The sequence below is a fragment of the Chanodichthys erythropterus genome, chromosome 20 (genome assembly GCF_024489055.1).
Source record: "Chanodichthys erythropterus isolate Z2021 chromosome 20, ASM2448905v1, whole genome shotgun sequence".
Taxonomy (NCBI): Eukaryota; Metazoa; Chordata; class Actinopteri; order Cypriniformes; family Xenocyprididae; genus Chanodichthys; species Chanodichthys erythropterus.
Genome location: NC_090240.1, coordinates 4,560,254 through 4,582,109, shown reverse-complemented (window position 1 = coordinate 4,582,109; position 21,856 = coordinate 4,560,254). Strand labels below are relative to the sequence as shown.

General features: G+C 37.4%; 1 protein-coding gene across 1 annotated transcript; it reads left to right on the top strand.

The window, feature by feature from the left end:
* Positions 1–670: 670 nt before the first annotated feature.
* LOC137009565 (ribonuclease inhibitor-like) lies at positions 671–19,132 on the top strand. The gene is made up of 9 exons (XM_067371891.1): positions 671–1,602; positions 8,695–8,868; positions 9,339–9,512; positions 10,820–10,990; positions 11,826–11,999; positions 14,304–14,477; positions 16,515–16,685; positions 18,483–18,656; positions 18,856–19,132. Exons 1-9 carry the CDS (start codon positions 686–688, stop codon positions 18,866–18,868), a joined length of 2,142 nt encoding a protein of 713 aa, XP_067227992.1. The 5' UTR covers positions 671–685; the 3' UTR covers positions 18,869–19,132.
* The last annotated feature ends 2,724 nt before the right edge of the window (positions 19,133–21,856 follow it).

The window sequence follows — 21,856 nt, the reverse complement described above, 5'->3', positions numbered from 1 at the left end:
AGAGATCAATAATCAACATGAGGTGAAACAGATTGAGACAACATCATGGACACCAGTGACACATGAAACACCAATCAAATGTAATGACATCTTTAAAGCCTCACCTGGACAAGACAAACCAATCAGAACTGTACTGACTAAAGGAGTTGCTGGAATTGGAAAAACATTCTCAGTGCAAAAGTTCATTCTGGATTGGGCAGAAGGAAAAGCAAATCAGGATGTTCACATCATATTTCCACTTCCTTTCAGAGAGCTCAATTTAATGAAGGAAAATAATATGAGTCTGATGAAGCTTCTTCAGTATTTTTTTATAGATACAAAAGAACTGAGAACGACAGACTTTAATGAGCTCAAAGTCCTGTTCATATTTGATGGACTGGATGAGTGTCGACTTCCTCTAGATTTCCAGAACAATGATATTTTGTGTGATGTGATAGAATCAGCCTCAGTAGATGTTCTGCTGACCAATCTCATCTATGGGAATCTGCTTCCTTCTGCTCTCCTCTGGATCACCTCTCGACCAGCAGCAGCCAATCAGATCCCTCCTGAGTGTATTGACCAGGTCACAGAGGTACGAGGGTTCAATGACCTTCAGAAGGATGAGTATTTCAGCAAGAAAATAAAAGACCAGAGGCTAGCCAATAGAATCATCACACACATCAAATCATCAAGGAGCCTCCACATCATGTGTCACATCCCAGTGTTCTGTTGGATCTCATCCACTGTTCTAGAGAGGATGTTGAGTGAAGCAGAGAGCACAGAGATCCCCAAGACTCTTACTCAAATGTTCACACACTTCCTGATCTACCAAACCAAACTGAAGACCCAGAAGTATGATGGAAAATATGAAGTAGATCTTCAGCAGGCCAAGAGGAGCATCTTCTCACTGGGAAAACTAGCTTTTGAACAGCTGGAAAAGGGGAACCTGATCTTTTATGAGGAGGATCTGAAACAGTTTGGCATTGATGTCAGAGAAGCATCAGTGTATTCAGGAGTTTGTACCCAGATCCTCAGAGAGGAGTTTGGACTGTACTTGAGGAAGGTGTACAGCTTTGTTCATCTGAGCATTCAGGAGTTTCTTGCTGCTTTATTCAAGTTTCTTTTGTTTCTTTCAGATAAAGAAACAAAAAGTAGCATGACAGATTTTCTGAAGAGTGAAGTAGACAAGGCTTTACAGAGTGAAAATGGACACTGGGACCTTTACCTCCGCTTCCTTCTGGGTCTCTCACTGGAGTCCAATCAGACACACTTACGAGGCATCCTGACACAGACAGGAAGCAATTCTGACAGCAAACAGGGAATAGTAGAGTACATTAAGATGAAGATCAAGGATAGTCCCTCTACAGAGAAATCCATCAATCTGTTCCATTGTTTGAACGAACTGAATGATCATTCTCTAGTGCAGGAAATACAAAAATTCCTGAACAGAACAGACTTTAATTTCTCTAGAATCATTCTTTCTCCTGCTCAGTGGTCAGCTCTAGTGTTTTTGTTGCTGAACTCAGAAGAGAAGCTGGATGAGTTTCAGCTGAGGAAATATAAACCATCTGAAGAAGGTCTTCTGAAGCTGCTGCCAGTCATCAAAGTTTCTAGAAAATCTGAGTGAGCATTTTTCTAATTAAAACATTGTATATCATTGTTTATTTAATGCTTTAATGCTCAGCAAATATTATAAAATATTAAATATTAAAAATTATAAAAATGCACAACAAGGTGCAAAAATTACTATATATATATATATATATATATATATATATATATATATATATATATATACACACACACACACACACACAGTACTGTGCAAAAGTCTTAAGCCACCATTAGATGCTGTTTTAGCAATGATATAATAACCATATATGATTTTATTCTCAAGCTCTTTATATTAGAATATAAAAAATCTGATGAGAAGTTTCTCAGAGTTTCATTTCTGAGAAAATGGAAGAAGTCCAGGAGGTCACACTACATACAGATTTTTGCTTAAAGAAAAAATTTTGATCTGATTTTTTTTTTCTTTTTTTTTTTCTGTGTACGTTTCCTGTTTTTTTCTGTTTGTATTGTAATAATGAGACTGAAAAATACATATGGATGGTCATTAAAACATTGCTCAAACAACAAAGCTGGCCTAAGACTTTTGCATAGTAAGACTCCAGAGGAGTACACCCCTCACATTTTTGTAAATATTTTATTATATCTTTTCATGTGACAACACTGAAGAAATGACACTTTGCTACAATGTAAAGTAGTGAGTGTACATGCATGTATAACAGTGTAAATTTGCATCACAGTCACAGTCTGTGAAAAGGGTACCTTTCTTCTTCTGCTCTTGAGTCTATCTATGAAAGCCTATAGAACCCCTTGCAGGAAAATTGATATTTGAAATGTCTGAACATTAACATAACCACAACTCATTTAGAATGTCTAATTTAAACCCTCTAGCACCAACAACTGTCCAAATTTGCACTGTTTATGCTAATATCTTTTGAGCTTAAAGGGCAGATATAAAATTAGACAGCACTACCTGCTGGTCAGGAGACTGGTCTATTTAGATTCATTGCAGCCTACTGAGTCAAACAATACCTCTTTTTGTTTCAATGTTGGACATTTTTGGCATCATTGTTGGGAAATGTCACGTCAAGTCGGCTTCATTTTTTATAATGCTTTTTACAATACAGATTGTTTCAAAGCAGCTTCACAGTCATAAATGGACAGAGATTGTTTTGGCTTCACATCAGATCTAGGAAAGTAAGTTTTTGATTGAATGATCTTCCGTTGTAAAAATCTAATTATTAACTTAGGGGCCACTTAAATGACACCTTTTTCACCGAAAACAGAATACGTTTAATGCGTTCTTACCATTCATTTACGTTTTTAGTCTATACGTATGCACGTTTGAATGTGTATGTGCGCAGATGCTTAGTCTTTCTTTACAAAGTGACATCACCAAATTACTTGTCTGGCCTGCACAATACAGAATTATTTGTTGTTTCCACGGATCCATTCGAACTGGAATCATTTTGATAATGTTTTATCTATATATAGGGAAAGGAAAGGGAAGGAGGCCTTTGCAGGGGATAATTTAGTTGACAATTCGGGGCTGCGTTGTCGTCGTGTCTAGGCGCAGGTCCTTCATCTCATCTCGATACGGCCTGAATTTGGCAGACTATGGTAAACCTCGGGATAAACAGAGAGGTACTAATAATAGCATAGAAGTCATTCGTCTTATGATGTAGTGAGTACATCAGTTTGAATTTATGGAGCCTAACAATTTACATGATTTGAATTATAGAAGTAGATAATGTGTTATGTTGTATGATATGATATATCTCTTTGTTTACTACTACAAGCTGATAAGTATGATTTGCACCATGCCAAATGCAATTCCACTAACATAATTTTCGAGTCTATTTAAAAGAATGTTGTGGTCAATAGTGTCAAATGCAGCACTAAGAGTCAGTAACACTAATAGAGAAATAGAGCCACGACCTGATGATAAGAGCAAATAATTTGTAACTCTAAAGAGAGCTGTCTCAGTACTATGGTACGGTCTAAATCCTGACTGGAAAGTCTCATAGATACAATTTCTTTCTAAAAAGGAGCATAGTTGTGAGGATACTACCTTTAGTGTCTTTGACAGAAAAGGTTCAAGATTGGCCTGCAATTAACTAATTCTGTAGAATCAAGTTGCGTTTTTTTAACAAGAGGTTTAATAATAGCCAGCTTAAAATTTTCGGTACGTATCCTAATGACAAAGATGAATTAATGATATTAAGAAGTGGTTCTATGGAAGCATCTCTTTCAGTAGCTTAGTTGACATAGGGTCTAACATACATGTTGATATAGATGATTTAAAGAATTTAGACATTCCTTCCTCTCCTATAGCAATGAATGAATGGATTTTTTCCTTAGGGACACTAAAATGCACTACAATGCACTGTCTGATGTGATACTGTAGTAGACGGTTAGCATAGTTATAATTATAATATTATCAATATTGTAAGTAAAGAAGTTCATAAAGTCATTACTGCTGTGCTGCTTTTGATAAATTCTGTCTATTGTAGTGAAGCTTTATAGATTCTTGATAGATTCCTTAAGTAATACTGGGAACAATGATACCAATTATACCATAGTCAGTCGAACTTGCTGTCATTTTGAATTTTATTGAATACCTACTTTATTGAACTCCTTTTAAATGGTTGGTTTAATTTTCACCAAATTCAATTCAGATCATCTTTAGACACAGCAAAAAAATGTATGGGTTTCTTGCTTATAGGCTAAACTTTTATTGTTTAACACTTCATTACTACTAAAAGCTACAGGCAGGTTTTTTTTCTTTGCTAGTTTAAGGATGGGAAAAATGGTCGGTGCGCCTGGCGCATTGTTTAAAAATGTTTTCCATTTTCTCTTAATGAGTAATGGGAGTCCATCTTCATGGACTCATGAAGATCAGCTGTGATTTGACTTGACTCACGAAGATCAACTGTGACTTGACTTGGCTCAGGAAGATCAACTGTGACTTGACTTGGCTCATGAAGAATGAGAATTAAAAAAAAGGAGTGGGTGGATTTTTATCATTATAGGGTGGTTGTTTTCACACACTGTCATCACACATTGATGTTCAAACCATGTAAAAGTGAATTTTGCACAATAGGTGCCATTTAATAAAAAATGTTAACTTAAATGTTTTAAGTAATTTAAAAGCAAATACATAAAAATTGAGATATGTATTGAGTTTTGTCCCATGTTAATTTTGTCAATTTTGATTTAGTTTAAGGCCCCGTCCACGCAGAGATGCGTTTCTGTGAATAGGCACAAATGTTTTATCGGATAGGCATTTCGTTCGTTTTTGAAAGGTGAAACCGCTATTTTTTGAAAGCGGGTCCCAGAGTGGAAAAATTTGAAAACGCAGTCTTTGCGTTATTGTGTGGACGGGGCAATCCGTATATTTTCTGAAACGATGATGTCATCACCCCACGTGTCGACCCCAGTCAGACGCGCTAACTGTCATGATCACCAGTGAGAGTGCCCTATCGTCCACTAGAGGGCACTCCATCCCGGACTCTTATTTCCACCCATTACATGCACTACATATCCCATAACACACTGCCTGGACTCGTCATCACTTCATTGCACCCAGCTGGATTGTATTATGTTATTAGTGTCTGTCTATTTATACTGAGTTGTGTCTTTCTTTGGTGTTGGTTCGTTGTTTGATGTCACCCTCGTGTCTGATCCCTGGTTTTCATGTTCTCCCGTTTTGGTTTATAGTTTTCTTGTTTCGTGTTTTATGATTGGACTGCTGTTTATGGATTATGACCTTTGCCTGTACCCTGGATTACGCCTTTTGGATTTGCCCTTAATAAACACCTTTTGCTGCACTTGGATCTACCTTTTGTCTTCGTGTTTACCATGACAGAACAAACCAACCATGCAGAGATCCAGCAGCAGGAGACTCCGGTCATCAGTGGGGGCTGAGGAGGCTCAGGCCCTTTTGGCAACTCTTCGCCAGGGGAGAATGGGAGTGCGGACATTTTTCCAGAAGTTCTGGTCACGGGCGGAGGGGTATGGTCTCTCTGATGCGGTCCTCAAGGACACAATTAATAACTGTCTTAAGGATCCTCTGCCGCAGTGGGAGATGGAGCTGGTCGGAAAGTAAATTTTTTGGAATTTCGCCAGTTACCTGTATCTGCATAGGGATGGGCAGATTCAGAGACCTCCAACACCCACTCCAGTCCGTGAACCCGCTCCAGTCCGTGAGACCGCTCCAGCCCGTGACTCCGCTCCAGAGGCCACAGAGGAGGTGGGCACTGAGTGTCCGCTTCCCACATCTAAGAAGAGGAAGAGGAGGAGAAAAGCTTCCATCCCCCAAGACCCGGAGGCCTCTCCAGAGCTCGCTCCAGTCAGTGAATCCACTCCAGAGCCCGCTCCAGTCAGTGAGTCCACTCCAGAGCCCGCTCCAGTCAGTGAGTCCACTCCAGAGCCCGCTCCAGTTAGTGAGTCCACTCCAGTTAGTGAGTCCACTCCAGTTAGTGAGTCCACTCCAGTCAGTGAGTCCACTCCAGTTAGTGAGTCCACTCCAGTTAGTGAGTCCACTCCAGTTAGTGAGTCCACTCCAGTCAGTGAGTTCACTCCAGAGCCCGCTCCAGTCAGTGAGTCCGCTTCAGAGGCCGCTCCAGCCAGGGAGTCAGATCCAGTCCCACATGCTCTCCCTGTCAGTCCTGTGATGGCCAGGAGGGCTGTCTTCTCTTTTTATGTTTTGGCGGTCTTGTATGCCTGGAGGAGGCACTCAGGTGTTATTGACTCTGGATCAGTCTGCCAGCCTGAGCCCGATGCCGTCCCAGAGCAGCCCCAGCCTGAGCCCGCTACCGTCCCAGAGCAGCCCCAGCCTGAGCCCGCTGTCGTCCCAGAGCAGCCAGCAGTCATCCCAGAGCAGCCCGAGCAGCCCGCTGGCGTCCCAGAGCAGCCAGCGGTCATCCCAGAGCAGCCCGAGCAGCCAGCGGTCGTCCCAGAGCAGCCCGAGCCCGTTGCCGTCCCGGAGCAGCCCGAGCCCGCTGCAGTCCCGGAGCTGCCCGAGCCCGCTGCCGTCCCGCTCTTCCTGATACGGCCACGGAGGCCGTCACCGAGCTGCGCGCTCTCCATGATACGGCCACGGAGGCCGTCACCGAGCTGCCCGCTCTCCATGATACGGCCACGGAGGCCGTCAACGAGCTGCCCGCTCTCCATGATACGGCCACGGAGGCCGTCACCGAGCTGCCCTCTCTCCATGATACGGCCACGGAGGCCGTCACCGAGCTGCCCTCTCTCCATGATACGGCCACGGAGGCCGTCATCGAGCTGCCCGCTCTCCATGATACGGCCACGGAGGCCGTCACCGAGCTGCCCTCTCTCCATGATACGGCCACGGAGGCCGTCACCGAGCTGCGCGCTCTCCCAGATACGGCCACGGAGGCCGTCACCGAGCTGCCCGCTTTCCCTGATACGGCCACAGAGCACACTTGTTCTGCCCTGCCGCCGCCGTCCAAGCCTTCTGCCCTGCCGCCTCTGCCCAGGCTACCTGAACCGTTGAGACCCGCCTGGTCTGTTCCTCCAGCACCGCCCTGGCACTCAGCCAGGAATCCAGACCTGCCAGTTCCCGCCTGGTCAGTTCCTCCAGCACCACCCTGGCTTTCAGCCAGGACTCCAGAACCGCTAGAACCAGCCTGGTCAGTTCCTCCAGCACCGCCCTGGCTATCAGTTGGGCACCCTGGATCTGGCCCGCCATCCCTCCCCCTGATCCTCCTCCTGTCCACCTCCCTCCTGAGTTTTTGTGTTTTTGTTTTGTTTTGTCTGGTGGAGCATCTGGTAGCCGCTCCTTTGAGGGGGGGTAATGTCATGATCACCAGTGAGAGTGCCCTATCGGCCACTAGAGGGCACTCCATCCCGGACTCTTATTTCCACCCATTACATGCACTACATATCCCATAACACACTGCCTGGACTCGTCATCACTTCATTGCACCCGGCTGGATTGTATTATGTTATTAGTGTCTGTCTATTTATACTGAGTTGTGTCTTTCTTTGACACTAACACCACAAAACAGCACCAACAACAGCAATAGCAGACTCTACATGCTTGCGTTCATGCTGGAGAAGCTACTGAGCCAAAATAAAGCGTTATTTCTAAGCTTTGATATAGTTTGTATTCAGCGGGCAAGGTTTATGTGCATGCTCCAAGTCTTCACTTCTTTAAGTGCATTTCTGTGACAGAATTACAGCGCCACATAATGGTCTGGTATGTATACTACATCATTTTAAGTTGTTTCAGTGGTTTCGTGTGGACGCAGATATTTTTTGAGACGAGGAAAAAAAGATCAGTTTAGGGTAAGCTCAGGCTTTGTGTAGCCTTAGTCATAGTCTTTTGACTAAAAATGCCATTTAATTTTAGTCATATTTCAGTCATCTGAATTGTTTTAATTATATATTATAAGATTTTAGTTGACTAAATCTACAGTAGATTTAGTCTAATTGGCTCACAGCTGTAGACACAGCTGTAGACAATCATGGCTGATTTGTCCGGCAGTGGGTTATGGGTAATGAAGTCCGAGATGGTGTGGCAGTAGTCCGGGATGGAGTGCCCTCTGGTGGTAATCATGGGCACTCTGGCTGGTGACTGTGACAATGCAATACAAACAGATTTAACTGTGCTGAAATTTATGTATAAAAAAAAATTATCTTAAAATTAAATAAAACCACTTCTTCTAAAGAAGAACATATGGTTTTGGCATTATTCATGCTTTGAGTGTGTGCGCACGCTTTTTCAGATTTATCCATATTTCTGCTCTTCTCTTTCTCCCAGACATTTACATTTTTTAATGTTTTATGAGACATGCAACGAGCTAAGTTTATGCCAATTTATGTCCTGCCAGGTAGATCAGCATGTTACAATTCAAATGCATCTACCACACAAGACATCAGTTCTGACTATCTCTTCCCAAATCACCCTTCCCTTAAATTTTCGTCTATTGAATAAAAAGTCAATAGATTTTCATCATAGTTTTTGTCATTCAATGCCGGTTTTTATTTAGTTATCGCCTTGTTTTCATCTGTAAAAAAAAAATGTTGATATTAACACTGGTTTTGTCAAAAGGCTAAAAAATAATGAGATATCTTTTGAGTGTCTGTAGTTACATGGTTATTTAATAATTTCTCTTAAAGTCTACAGAGCTGTAATCTGACAGAGAAGAGCTGTTCAACACTGGCCTCAATTCTCAGCTCAAACTCTTCAAGTCTGAGAGAGCTGAACCTGAATTACAACAATCTGCAAGATTCAGGAGTGAAGCTGCTCTCTGATGGACTGAAGAATCCTCAATGTAAACTGCAGACACTTAAGTAAGACAATACTCAAAAGTTTTTTTTTTTTTTTTTTTATGTAATATGAAAGACATAAAAGTTACAAGAATAGAAGAAACATCTAGACCAGTAGTTCTCAAACCTGGAGGGCCAACATCTGGCTGATTGTAACTCCAGCCTGCTCCAACACACCTGCCTGGAGACACTCTAACACTCCTAAAGACTCTGTAGAATAGTAATCCTTTAGGCGTAGGATTGGGAACCCCTGCACTACATCTTCACTTTTTGTGTATATATAGCTCATATATTTGTTACAACCATAAAAAGTTTCTTTGTTTTAATGTTAATACATCAGTCAAACACTAACAATTCACATAATTTTGCCTACTGTATCTATTTGTGTGTTGATCTCTGAAGGACATTTCTGAAGCATATTTCTTTGTACAGGATTACTTTTGAGGATTGTTCAAAAGTTTAGCTGAATTACTGTTTATATATATTTTCTACAGGTTGTATAACTGCGGTATTGGAGAAGAAGGTTGTGTTGCTCTGGTTTCAGCTCTGAGATCAAACCCCTCACATCTAAGAGAACTGGATCTGAGCTGGAATAAACCAAGGCACTCAGGAGGGAAGTTGCTCTCTGATCTATTGAAGGATCCAGACTGTAAACTGGAGAAGTTACTGTGAGTGCTGCTGTATTGACAGATTTTTGAATGACAAATAATTTATTTAATTTATTTATTTAATTTATTTATTTGTAACAATGGGGTCTAAAAGTCTGAGACTTCAGGTAAAATGGCATGTTATATGTCTCTAACAATGTACAATATTAAAAAATAATAAATAGAAAAACATGGAGATAGATTGTGTGTGAGACTGTGGATGCAGTGTTTGTCCTCAAAACAAATAAGTGGCTGCCATGGCAAATAATCTTTGATAAGAAGCGTTATGCGTTTAAACATTATAACTTTCTCTCCATGTTAATAATTTTTAGCAGCATAAAATAGTGTATATTTAATGTCAACGTGGAATGACATCTTATCGGTAGTGATGATCTTCACATGATTTTCAGGTTTTCTTCATGCAGCTGAAGTGCAGCTGTCTTTACATTAAAAATGGTTCAGTACTTGCTTCATAACTGTTATTAGGAACAACTACTAAAGAACAACCAGTACAGCAAAGCTGCCACTTTAAACTGGTTCTATACAGTTTGTATAATAGTTTTAGATTGGTATGTTTAAGTGCTTGCTATATTCAGGGGAAAAGTACTCTACTACCAAAAGAAAGATCCAAATAAATAATATTATTTTAAGTACTTATAAACACTTCAACAGATTACCTTAAAGCAGCTTTTTTCATTAAATCAACATTTTAACTCTGAAGTACATGCATTATACTGCATGCATCAACATAAAATGCATTTCCAAGTCAAAATATATAATTTTGAAGCTGTGTATCACTTTTTGAGCAGCTTAGAACACTGTCAATCTCTGGTTCAAATCACTGTCAAATCTCTAGCCATTATCTTCATGTTCTATATGCTATGTGCGTCATCGGATTTAAGATTAACCATGGTGCACATGCAGGCTGACCTGTGATTGATAAACCTTTTTTTTTTAATAATAATTGTTAGAATTGTTTAAAATAATTATTACACATTACAATTACAAGTCACATTATTAATGTCTTAAATGTACTTATTTTATTAATGATCTTGAAATAAGTCTTAAATCTTATTCTTTTTTCTTTCTTTCTTTCTTTCTTTTTTTTTTTTTTTTTTTTTTTTTTACATTTTATAAGAGGCAAAGCCTTTGCTTATTTTCAGCCTGGATTTAATGTTTTCTGAGATTTTTGTACCCCACTGTATTTAAAACAATATCCTCACCGGACAGATCAGTCAGACACTTACATCTCAAAACTTAATTTCATCTTTTGGAATTTTAGTTGTATTGAGCTGTAAATGTGACAATGTTTCACTTTCTCTATACAGGCTATGTAACTGCAGTATTGAAGAGGAAGTTTGTACTGCTCTGGCATCATCTCTGAGTTCAAACCCCTCACACCTGAGAGAACTGAATCTGAACTATAATAAACCAGGAGACTCAGTTAAGCTGCTCTCTTATCTACTGAGGGATCCACACTGTAAACTGGATAAATTACAGTGAGTCTTATTAATTATTATAGTGTTGATTTGAAATTGTTACCTTGTTATTATCATGTTATCATTGAGAACCAATGGGCTGAATGTTTATTTAAATAATAATATTACTTTTATGATATTGATACTCCTTATCATTTATCTCTAAACATATTTTTCAATATTGTTTTGTTTTCTGTACAACCTTTTGTTGAGACTGTTGTGACAATGCTTTAAATGAGCTATTACTTCAATGGGTGAGGATCTAATGTTGTGATATCATCCATTTCAAAATGACATCAACTGAAATTTGTTATTTTAAATGTCAATCAGACAATCTCATTCTGTTTAAGTGAATGGTTCATGGCCAGAATCGGCTGCAACAGAATAGACTTACTGAGAGTCAAATATCTGGTTATACAAGACTATTGATAGAATAGTAAGTCTGTCACCTTTATTTATATAGCCCTTAAAACAATACAGATTGTTTTAAAGCAGCTTTAACAGTATAACAGGGAAATTATGCATTTCAGCAATACAGCAATTAATTATTAAATTAGTTCATTTATTCTATAAAGCAGTTCTACCAAAAAAATTATATCATCGTCCAGCTCAGTTCTGTTCTTATACAACAGTTGTCAGTACAGTCAGATCAATATTATAGTTGAAAATTAAGTGTCCCCAACTAAGCAAGTCAGAGGTGACAGTGGCAAGGAACCCAAACTCCATCAGGTGACAGAATGGAGAGAAAAAAAAACCCTGGGAATAAAATATAAACACAATAAATATAAACACATTAAATATAAACACATTTTGCCAATAGAAATAGCAAAATAAGAATGATATATATTCTCTACAGGTTGTGTAACTGCAGTATTGAAGAAGAAGGATGTGCTGCTCTGGCTTCAGCTCTGAGATCAAACCCCTCACACCTGAGAGAACTGAATCTGAACTATAATAAACCAGGACATTCAGGGGTGAAGCTGCTCTCTGATCTGCTGAAGGATCCACACTGTAAACTGGAGAAACTGAAGTAAGCTTTACTATCATTTCCATATTGTTAAATGGTTAATATTATATAGAATTATTCTATGATTAACAACTCCTGAGTTTATAAACTTTGTAATTTTCATATCCATGCACAAAACCTTTTTGTAATACAGACATATGGGAGGAATTTCAGTTTTTCTTTTACTTATCTAGAATTTACACCACAAAGGTCACATGCATCACTGCAGAACAGTGTTCAGACAGAGTTTGAAAAATGTTTGATTTTAACCATTTTGTTACACCAGGATCTGGTAGAAGATGAGGCAAGGAAAGGCAGATCTAATTGCAGCACTTTAATATACAAAAATGAGATGATAATTTACAAAAGCAAAAACACTTGTTAACACAAACAACAACAGGCAATGAACTGAGGGCAATATATACACGTTAATGCACTAAAAGAAAACAGGTGTAACTAATTAAAAACATGGTGTAACCAATTATGAGCGGGAAAAATAGGAACAAAGGAAAGTGGAAAAAAGAAAAAGAAAAAAAACAACAACTAAAAGTTCATGAAAACAAAACAAATGATAACAGAATGTGACACCATTATGTTTTCAAAGTTTGAAATGTGCTTGATAATTGCACTTACCAGCTCTCACTAGCCACCTTAAAGATATCCTGAAATATAGATTTTCAAAACTTGAAATCATTACTTTAAAATCTATATTTAGTCACATTTAAAGATTTAATATCATAATGGAAAGACAAGTGTAATATTGAATGCATTTCGATATTAAAAAAATACTCTCACTTATTTACTTTCAATAAATGTTTACCTTGTAAAATATGTAGTACTTATGGGGATGTAAACTAAAAAAATAAAAATAATTAAAATACTCTTTGCATTAAATTATTTTATATTAAATAAGAACAGTCAAGATTAAATAATATTGATAACTTTTGTTTTTCTGTAGTAAATGTACATACAGTTAATATTAGGATAATGTGTAAGATAATGTGATAAAAAAATTATGTGCAAGTGCTGGTTTAGTGAAATTATTAGTTTGGATTACACTTGATAATATGTATGTGCAAGTGACTTCACACCAGACAGATGCTGTTTTCTGCCACAGTTCTTTAATCATCCCACTTGAACAAAAACAGATGGAATATTCCTCTAAATGAATAAAAACAAACACTGAAATAAAAACAAAAAATATTCAGACCTGCAATGATTAAATAATACAGTTACACTTTATGCATTTAATGTCAGTGAATTTACCAATGTCATTGCTGCTAACCGATGAAATCACTTTTAATCAAATTTACCCATACAAAGCACCACAGATGACTTTAATTTAACTTCACATTTGTTTCTTTTTTTTTTTTTTTTTTTTTGTAATGGTAATGGTAATGGTAGCCAGTGCATAGAGATAAACAGAGATGTGACTTGTGCTTGTTGAAGACCAGTGGTGCTGCTACCTTCTGGTATAATTTGTAGAGTTATAATAATAGACTTTCAGAATCCATGTGAAATACTGAAACACTATTCAAGGCGATATGAGCATGTTCATATGGTTAGCAGAAGATATGACTAAAGGGACTAAAATACTAAATGATATTAAAAGTGGAACATTAAATAATGTGCATAGGATGGAAAATGTAACTGTAAAGTGACTGAGTTGGATCCAGAAGTAGAAGAGTAACAAAAATTATATTTAAAAAAATGCATCTTGTTGTGATATCCAGTGATCTGTTAATGTTGCTTATCTTAAATGAGCCTGTTGACTATCTACCACATTGTGACATCACAAAAAACAAGTAGAAAGTAGAAAACAAGTCTTTTGGCAGCTTGGTTTCAACAAAAACTGTTTTTGCAATGAGATGGAAGTTTTAAAATCTGAAACTTACAGTATTTTTTTAATAGTACAATTAATTTCAAAAGATCAAATATAATTAGATTTCTCATGTTGTCACCACTTTAAGGGAGTTACATTCCAAGCTTGTGCTGCAGTGAACTGGGTCTCCTCACATTTGTGAGATTTTACACACTGTGATGCAGATGCTTCAGTGCACTGAAATGATTTTCACAAAGGGACAGCCCTGCAAATGGTTGACTCCATGCTGGCCAGTGCACTGATTAGTGAACTAGAGAACTAATGGAAACACCCCCAAAGATTTCAGGCTGTTACTTACATTATTAGAGGATGTTCAAGGAATTGTAATTTTTGAGTCAATTATGTGTTTAACTTATGGTCAGTTTCATTTAAAATAATTGTAATACACATTTTTGCTTAATTTATGTGCATGTTGAAAAAGTGTGACTATCTTTGTTTCTCTATAGGTTGTGTGACTGCACTATTACTGAGGAGGGTTGTAAAGCTCTAGTTTCAGGTTTGATATCAAACCCCTCATATTTGAGAGAACTCAATCTCAGTGGCAATGAAACAGGAGACTCAGTGGTAAAGCTGATTTCTGATTTACTGCAGGATACTCGGTGTAAACTGGGGAAACTACAGTGAGTGTCCATATAGTTACTGAAAGACAACACCACAGTGAATTATCTTGTTTACATTTTTCTTTTCTGTAATACAGTATGAACTATTCAATATACAGAATCCTTTCAAACTTCTTTTAAATGTTAAAATGTAAATGTAACAATAAGATTTGGAAATACTGATGATACTTTTTTAAGCCAACCTGTGCTCCTGTGTCTCAATCAAAACACATTTTGTCAATAAAAAACAACAACAAAAAACATTGCATTAGGGTGTGTGACCGGAGACCTGCCACTGCTGGAACAAAGGTTACAAGGTTTTTAACATAGTCCTTCAAGCTATTGTAGACTGCTAGTGTGTTTTTCCCCACTAAAGAGCTCCTTTTGAAATATCTCATGGAACTTCTGAGTATACAGTGTTCCTCTGTTTTTTGAAAGCACAATATACCTTTAAGCCCAAAGTATACTACATTTTTTACATGTATGCAAGGGTCAGCGCACAGTGCACATGACATGAATTTCGTCATCAGAATAGTATGGACATACTGTACATGCACAGCCGGATTTTTGTAACCATGCGTACTTTGTACACAAAGGTCGCACATGCACATATAATTAATTTAATATAAACTTTCCTGGCCACAAGATGGCAACCGTGCTCTGGGGTTGTCGATTCACAAGGTAGTCGAAGAAAAACTGCATAAACAGAACAGACTGGAATGCATATAAGCTACAGCGACAATGGAGGCCCACATAGATGTGCGAAGAGGTTAGAAAGTACCCTCATTTGTATAACTCTAGCACAAAATACAAACATGAATACAAACATATTTTCATGGGTTGTAACTTGTGGCGAGAGAAAAACTGTGCATACGCCAAATATCTGTGTACGCGTATGGGTCAATAAGTATACTTTGCAAGGCTGTGTGTTTGACTGTGTGCTTACATGTAAAAAGAAAAAAAAAAAAGTATACTTTGGGTTTTAGTATGATCCAAGGTCATTTGACACCCAATATAGTGCATCTGTTAAGGCTCAGCCAAGTATGAATATTATAAGTTAAGAAATGAGCAATCGACAGAGCTATTTTAACAAACCATCATTTAATTTAAATAGGAAAATTTGGCAGCAGTTCATCCTTTCTATCAGGAAGTTTACACTCATTAGTCTGTTTAGCTCCTTCATGCTGAAGTAAATTCTACTTCTCACCTTCTGTCACTACCCAGTGTTTTAAAAAGCAAAACAGAATGAACTGATTTGCTATGCAGTTTGGGCTTGTGTTTGATCCAGTGTTTGATCCAGCAGACTCTCATTCCCCTCTAAAAATAGGAAAGGTCCAGGTCCCAATCTGAGTGTTCAAGAACCTGCATCTGTTTGCCTATGTCCACCATATAGTTAGATTGCCTCAATGACTTAATATGATATCTCCTTTATAGCCTGTTTTGATATGCTGGCTATTTACCTCTCCTGGTACGACTCTATCCAGTTTCCAAAGTAGATTATATTGGTCAAGCTCAATGTCAACCTTTAGTTCTTGCCATAGACCAGGGGATACCAAACACATTCATGGAGCTTCCCCAGCACTGTGCATTCCTTCTCCTTTGTCTGGCACACCCATTTCAGGTCTTGGAGTCTCGACTAATGAGCTGATGGTCTGATAGACCCATAGACCCTGCTTATATCATGCCAAATTCAGGGATTCTGTCTCAAACCACAAACATTTATTTATACATTTGGAAGACATTTGTATCCACATACATTTGCATTGTATTCAAGTTATACAAGTTATCAGTTCTGATCCCATGACCTTAACCTGGCATCAACAACAGTTCAAAATTTGTTTTCAAAGTTGTTTTAAAATGCATCCAAAATCATGTTATATTTATCATCTCATTCTGCAGTTTGCTCACAATTCTTAATCCATAGACAGTGGATCAAGTTTTTCTTCAGTTTTTTTTTTTCTTTAGAATGCTATCATTCAAAGTGCACATTCAACTGATTCCACAAATGCATATGTATTTTTATGATTTGAGTTATATTTTCTCTCCTTTCATCTGCAGGCTAAAATCATGCAAATTTCAAGAAGGTTGTGCTGCTCTAGTTTCAGCTCTGAAATCAAACCCCTCACACATGAGAGAACTGGATTTGAGCAATAATAAACTAGAAGACTCAGGAGTAAAGCTGCTCTCTGATCTTATGAAGGACCCATGCTGTAAACTAGAGACATTACAGTGAGTAGTCACAGCTACGAGTGTGAAATTATGTTCATACAACAGTTTGATGGCACAAGTGTGTAAATAAATAAGAAACAACAACAGAGTGTCTTTAAAAATGCTCTTTTGTCCGGAACTACTTCCTTCAGCCATGGATACAAATCTCAAGTTGACAGTTTAACAGTTGAGACCAAGCCTCCATTACTAATTCTAAAATGTCACTTTAGAACAAGAAATGAAGGAACGCTGAGTTGGTTCATTGAAACTTTTTATTTGAATTTGAATATACTTTATTGTCCCATTGCTGGGAAATTCACCTTGGACAACCATGACATAGCCAGTACAACATTAAACTCACATAAACAATAAAAACATAATAAATTACTAATAACCACAAGCCAGATAAAACAACAGTAAACTACCTGTTCTTTCATTTAAACAATTCCCTATTAAATAGTTTAACTGCAGTTGGCACAAAATAATTTTTGTAGCGATTTGATTTGCACATCAAAATCCTCAATCGTCTCCCTGAGGGTAACATCTTAAAATCCTCATGTAAAATGTGTGTCTCATCAGCAACAATTTTCTTAGCTTGTCTTAAAATAAATGTCTCATACAGCTCCTGTATAGGTTGATTTCTCATCACACCCAACAATTTTTAGAGCAGTGTGTACAAGTCGTACAAGTTTTAATTTTGATTGGACAGTCAGGTTTCCATACCATGCTGTTATTCCATATCTTATCAAACTCTCACACACAGACTGATAAAAAAAAAAAAAACTGATAAAACATATTGTATTATGTAGAGTATTATGAGACAGAGATCGACTAGGCAAGTGCATTATCTGCATCTAGCTGATATTCTTGAGGTCAATCTTATATTCATAATCACAAAATCATTTTGAATGTCCGCTGAGGAAAGCGATATCTTTGTCTTTTTAGCAGTTAATGTGCAACATTTCCACCGTAAATAAATTATAAATGTTGGATAGGTTATGTTCATTACCTGTCTAGCGAGGTATTTTTTATGTTAAAATATAATAATTGTTTGTATTTAAAAAAAAACAAAAAAAAAAACATCTATGTCGTGTCATTATGTGTGGTGAGACTGCTCACATGATTTACATTTCACATTTCAAAACTTTCAATAAGGCAATATGGTGAACATTGATGCTCCCTGGTTTTCACGGTGCATTGTGGGACTTTTTAGAGAGTGAACATCTCAGTCCCCTGGTACGTTTTTGCGATTGAGACAGCCCTTAAAATGTCTGACTCCCAGATGCCTTGACTGCTGAACTTGGGAGCTGATTGAGACGCATGCCCAAAATGTGCAGTGTTGGTGTGCCTCCAGGAATAGGTTTGGGAAACACTGCATTAACCAACCCTTTCTCAATACCAAATACGGCATGTTATTCATATAAAATATTATTTATTGAAAAATAATATTTAAATAAACAATATTAGCCATGATAAAAGTATAATAAGTTTGTACAATAGGAAATAAACACAAGCAAACAATTTGTCTTAACAAATTGTCAAAGTGGCATATTTCAGGTCTAAATAACTACATTCTTTTCTTTTTTCACCTAAAAAAAAAAAAAAAAAAAAAAAAAAAATCTTAAAACTGCATTCCGTGACTCAACAACAGTAGTGTTTGTAAAAATCTAAAAATTAATTTACAAAACTGGGCTGATAAATCATTGTAGGCAGATCACACACAAAATAGAAATCTCTCAAAATACATACATTCCAGATATACATAAATATACAACATTGAAGGAAAAATTAAGAATTATTTGTACTGTTTCTCTATAGGCTGTGTAACTGCAGTATTGGAGAAGAAGGTTGTGCTGCTCTAGTTTCAGCACTAAGATCAAACCCCTCACACCTGAGAGAACTAAATCTGAAACTGAATAAACTAGGGGAATCAGGATTGAAGTTGCTCTCAGATCTACAGAAGGATCCACACTGTAAATTAGAGAAACTAAAGTGAGTGATGAATTTTAAATGTGTAATTTAATTTTATTAGGAAAGTGTCTGTCATTCTCCGCATTCAAACTTCATTGAAATGAAAGAGAATGATTTCAACATTAAATAAATTATTAAAAAAAATATTTTCATCTTTATAAATAATTCCCATGACAAGTGTATATTGTTGTCTGAATTTTCTCTCTATTTTTTATTACAGAATTATTACCTAAAACAATCACCTACAAAGGCTGCAAATGGCAATCTCAATAACTTATTTCTGTCATAATCAACAGAACCTACTAAATGCTCTCTACTGGACATTTAGATTTAGTTATTTAGTCATATGCTGTAGTGACTTAAAATGAGGAACTTGACAAGCAATTTATCACAAATGTCAAAAATATTTGCAGCTCACAATGCCAATAGAAAATATGTATACAATTTAGAGCAGATGTTAAATGCAGAAGCAGAGAAAAGAATGTTTATGATATTACCCATTGATGGTGCTTATATGAAGAAGAGGAGGGGATTAAGCACTAAACTGGTAGGTGTGACTTGGATACCCCTCCTCTCCAAGAAAACCATAAGTATTCTATTCCCATGAGGTAAGGATCAAACCATTCAAGTGCAGTTCTGCTCTTCTGTTGATCAATACCTACAGCTGTTTACACATTTCTGATAACCAGGATAGCAGCATCAAAAAAGGAGAGGGATCACCACCCACAGCCAAATAGTGGGTTGGGTGGTGAAAATATATATTTTTTAAAAGAACAGTATAAAAATAAATATTACAAAAAGAAAGTAAAATGGATGTGTAAACTGACCCTTTGTGAAATGTCAAAATTGTAAATTGTTGTATATTTTCATTTTAACTATGAATTAAGTGTATGTATGTATGTAGAGTCTGCTCCGAGTGAGACGCACACACTTTTTGAAAAATGAAACTTGGGTCCAAAGTTTCCAAACTTTAGACAGAACTTTAGATCCTTCTGTCATGGAATGTAGTATATACAGTATGTTTCTGTCAAAATTTGCAGAGAAAGTCTTGAAATACAGATGGTAGCATTTATAACTCTCAGTTAATCACTCAAAATGATTTTGTTTCACTTTGCTCTAAATGCTTATTGAGAAAAGTACTGTTAGACGTTCTGGTTAGACGTCCTACTGGTTAGACATTCGGATGCTTGATTTTGGCACAAAACCAAAAAAAAAAAAAAAAAAAAAGGAAGGAAGGAAGAAAATGTTATGTACAAAATATGTCCTAGCCCTCACTTATGAAGTCTAACTCCAGCTTTTAATTAATGATTCATTCATGAAAAAAAAAAAAAAAACTTTATAATATGTAATTTTACATTTATGGAACAAGTACTTTAATACTTGTTATAGTAAAATGTATTAAACCCTACAACAGGATTGTTTGGGGCTTTTGTGAGTTGATGAAAAACTAATAATTAAATAATTAAGATACCAAAGTCTGTATGTAACAGACACGTCAGGTTCCACCTCACTTCCGTACCCACGCACCCAATCACCGGAGTACTGATCACCACCACCTGCCACTCATCAGCACTGCAATCAACACCACTATAAAGACTCTTCACTCACACACACTCACTGTCCGGTCTCGTTTGCTATACTTCACATGTATGCTTACCTTAAGGACTCCCAAGGCCATATCTACCTGCTTCAGACGTCTCCTTCAGCTCCCCTGTCTCCTACTCCTCGTGTATACCAACCTGCTTGTGTGTGTGAGTGTCTCCGCCAGCTCCTTCTGCCATCTGCATCTACAATACATATTCAGGACAGTATTAGTTTCTCTTCACCTCTCAACTTCCAATAATCTGATCAACATCACCCTGTGCTTTGCTGTTTTCAATAAACTTACCTGGATCAGAATGTTTTGGGCAGCAGATATGGTGTTAGATTGTGGGATTATCAGGTCTATGGGAAGTTTTTAATGGTTAAATTAGTTGTCTTTGGTTATCTGGTGTATAACTGATCATCTTCTTTTGGTTAATTGAATAGCACGTGTTGATCACGGTTCATGTTCTGCTGACCTGCTGTGGATGAAATATTTAGTTTTACCTCTGATCTCTTCATTATAGTATTCTAATGTAATCTCATATTTTATATCACCACCATTAAAGTCCTGGAACAAAACATTAAAACAAAACAAAACAAAAAATATTTTGTTGGTTCTGTGAACCATAACTGTGTGGAAAATATGTAAAGACCAATGATGATCAATAAAATATTTCTTAAAGTTAAACTCTGAGTATCTTCTGTAAAATCATTCAAGAAAGCTGTAGTCCATATGCTTCACTGACCGTGCTGGTTAAAAAGAAAGACTGTATGCGTATGTGCGTTGACTACTGTCAACTTAATGCCAGAACTAGGAAAGACACATTTCCTCTGCCCCAAATTGATGAGTCCCTGGATTCCCTGAGTGGTGCCTGTTGGTTTTCAACCATTGATTTGGCCAGTGGGTATTTAGCAGGTTCCAGTCACAAAGAAAGAACGATTTGAGACCGCTTTTTGTACACCTTTCATACTCTTTGAGTGGAACCATATGCCCTTTGGCCCATGTAATGCCCCAGGCACCTTTCAGAGGTTAACACTCTGAGGTCTAAAAACGCGCCGGCGCGTTTTGCAGTTTTTTTTTCACATTGCAGCAAAACAGACTTAAAATACTCCGTCATTTTTTATCATAGAGACATAAGTAATATATCAATTGAAACTATAGAATGTCTTCTTTTTTTTGTGTACACTCACAATCAAAATAAAACTTTGTGCTTTTTAAAAATAAATAAAATATACAGGGTGTGCTGTCCTGCCATCTCCGTCTCTGCAAACATCATTCTAAAAGGTCACTAAAAGTAACTAAAATAGACGGCTTATACATGCTACATGGACATGAGAGATATGTCTTTGCAAAGCTTTAAGTGTCTACTTTTAAACGAAACAAATAAATTCTAAAAAAAATATTCTCCCTTTATGTAATCAGTATTAAAGTAAAGAGAGGTACTGTTTCTCCTGTCTTACCTAATTATCTTTAATGTGTGCCCGCCCACGCGCAGAGCGCTCTATTCATAAGATAATGTGCTGAGGCGATCTATGCAAACTGTAAACGCCCCTAACAGCGTCTTAAAAAGCATCAAGTTTCATCAGATTCATTCGCTTTCCTGCGCGTTTGGAAGATGGCACGCTACTCAGGTGAG

What these genes read in the sequence shown, in the direction of transcription:
- LOC137009565 (XM_067371891.1), top strand. Translation starts at nt 686, where the DNA reads ATGTGTCACATCCCAGTGTTCTGTTGGATCTCATCCACTGTTCTAGAG. An exon ending in TGTAAACTGGAGAAGTTACT is followed by an intron (nt 9,513 to 10,819) that starts GTGAGTGCTGCT and finishes TTCTCTATACAG; the next exon opens with GCTATGTAACTGCAGTATTG. An exon ending in TGTAAACTGGATAAATTACA is followed by an intron (nt 10,991 to 11,825) that starts GTGAGTCTTATT and finishes TATTCTCTACAG; the next exon opens with GTTGTGTAACTGCAGTATTG.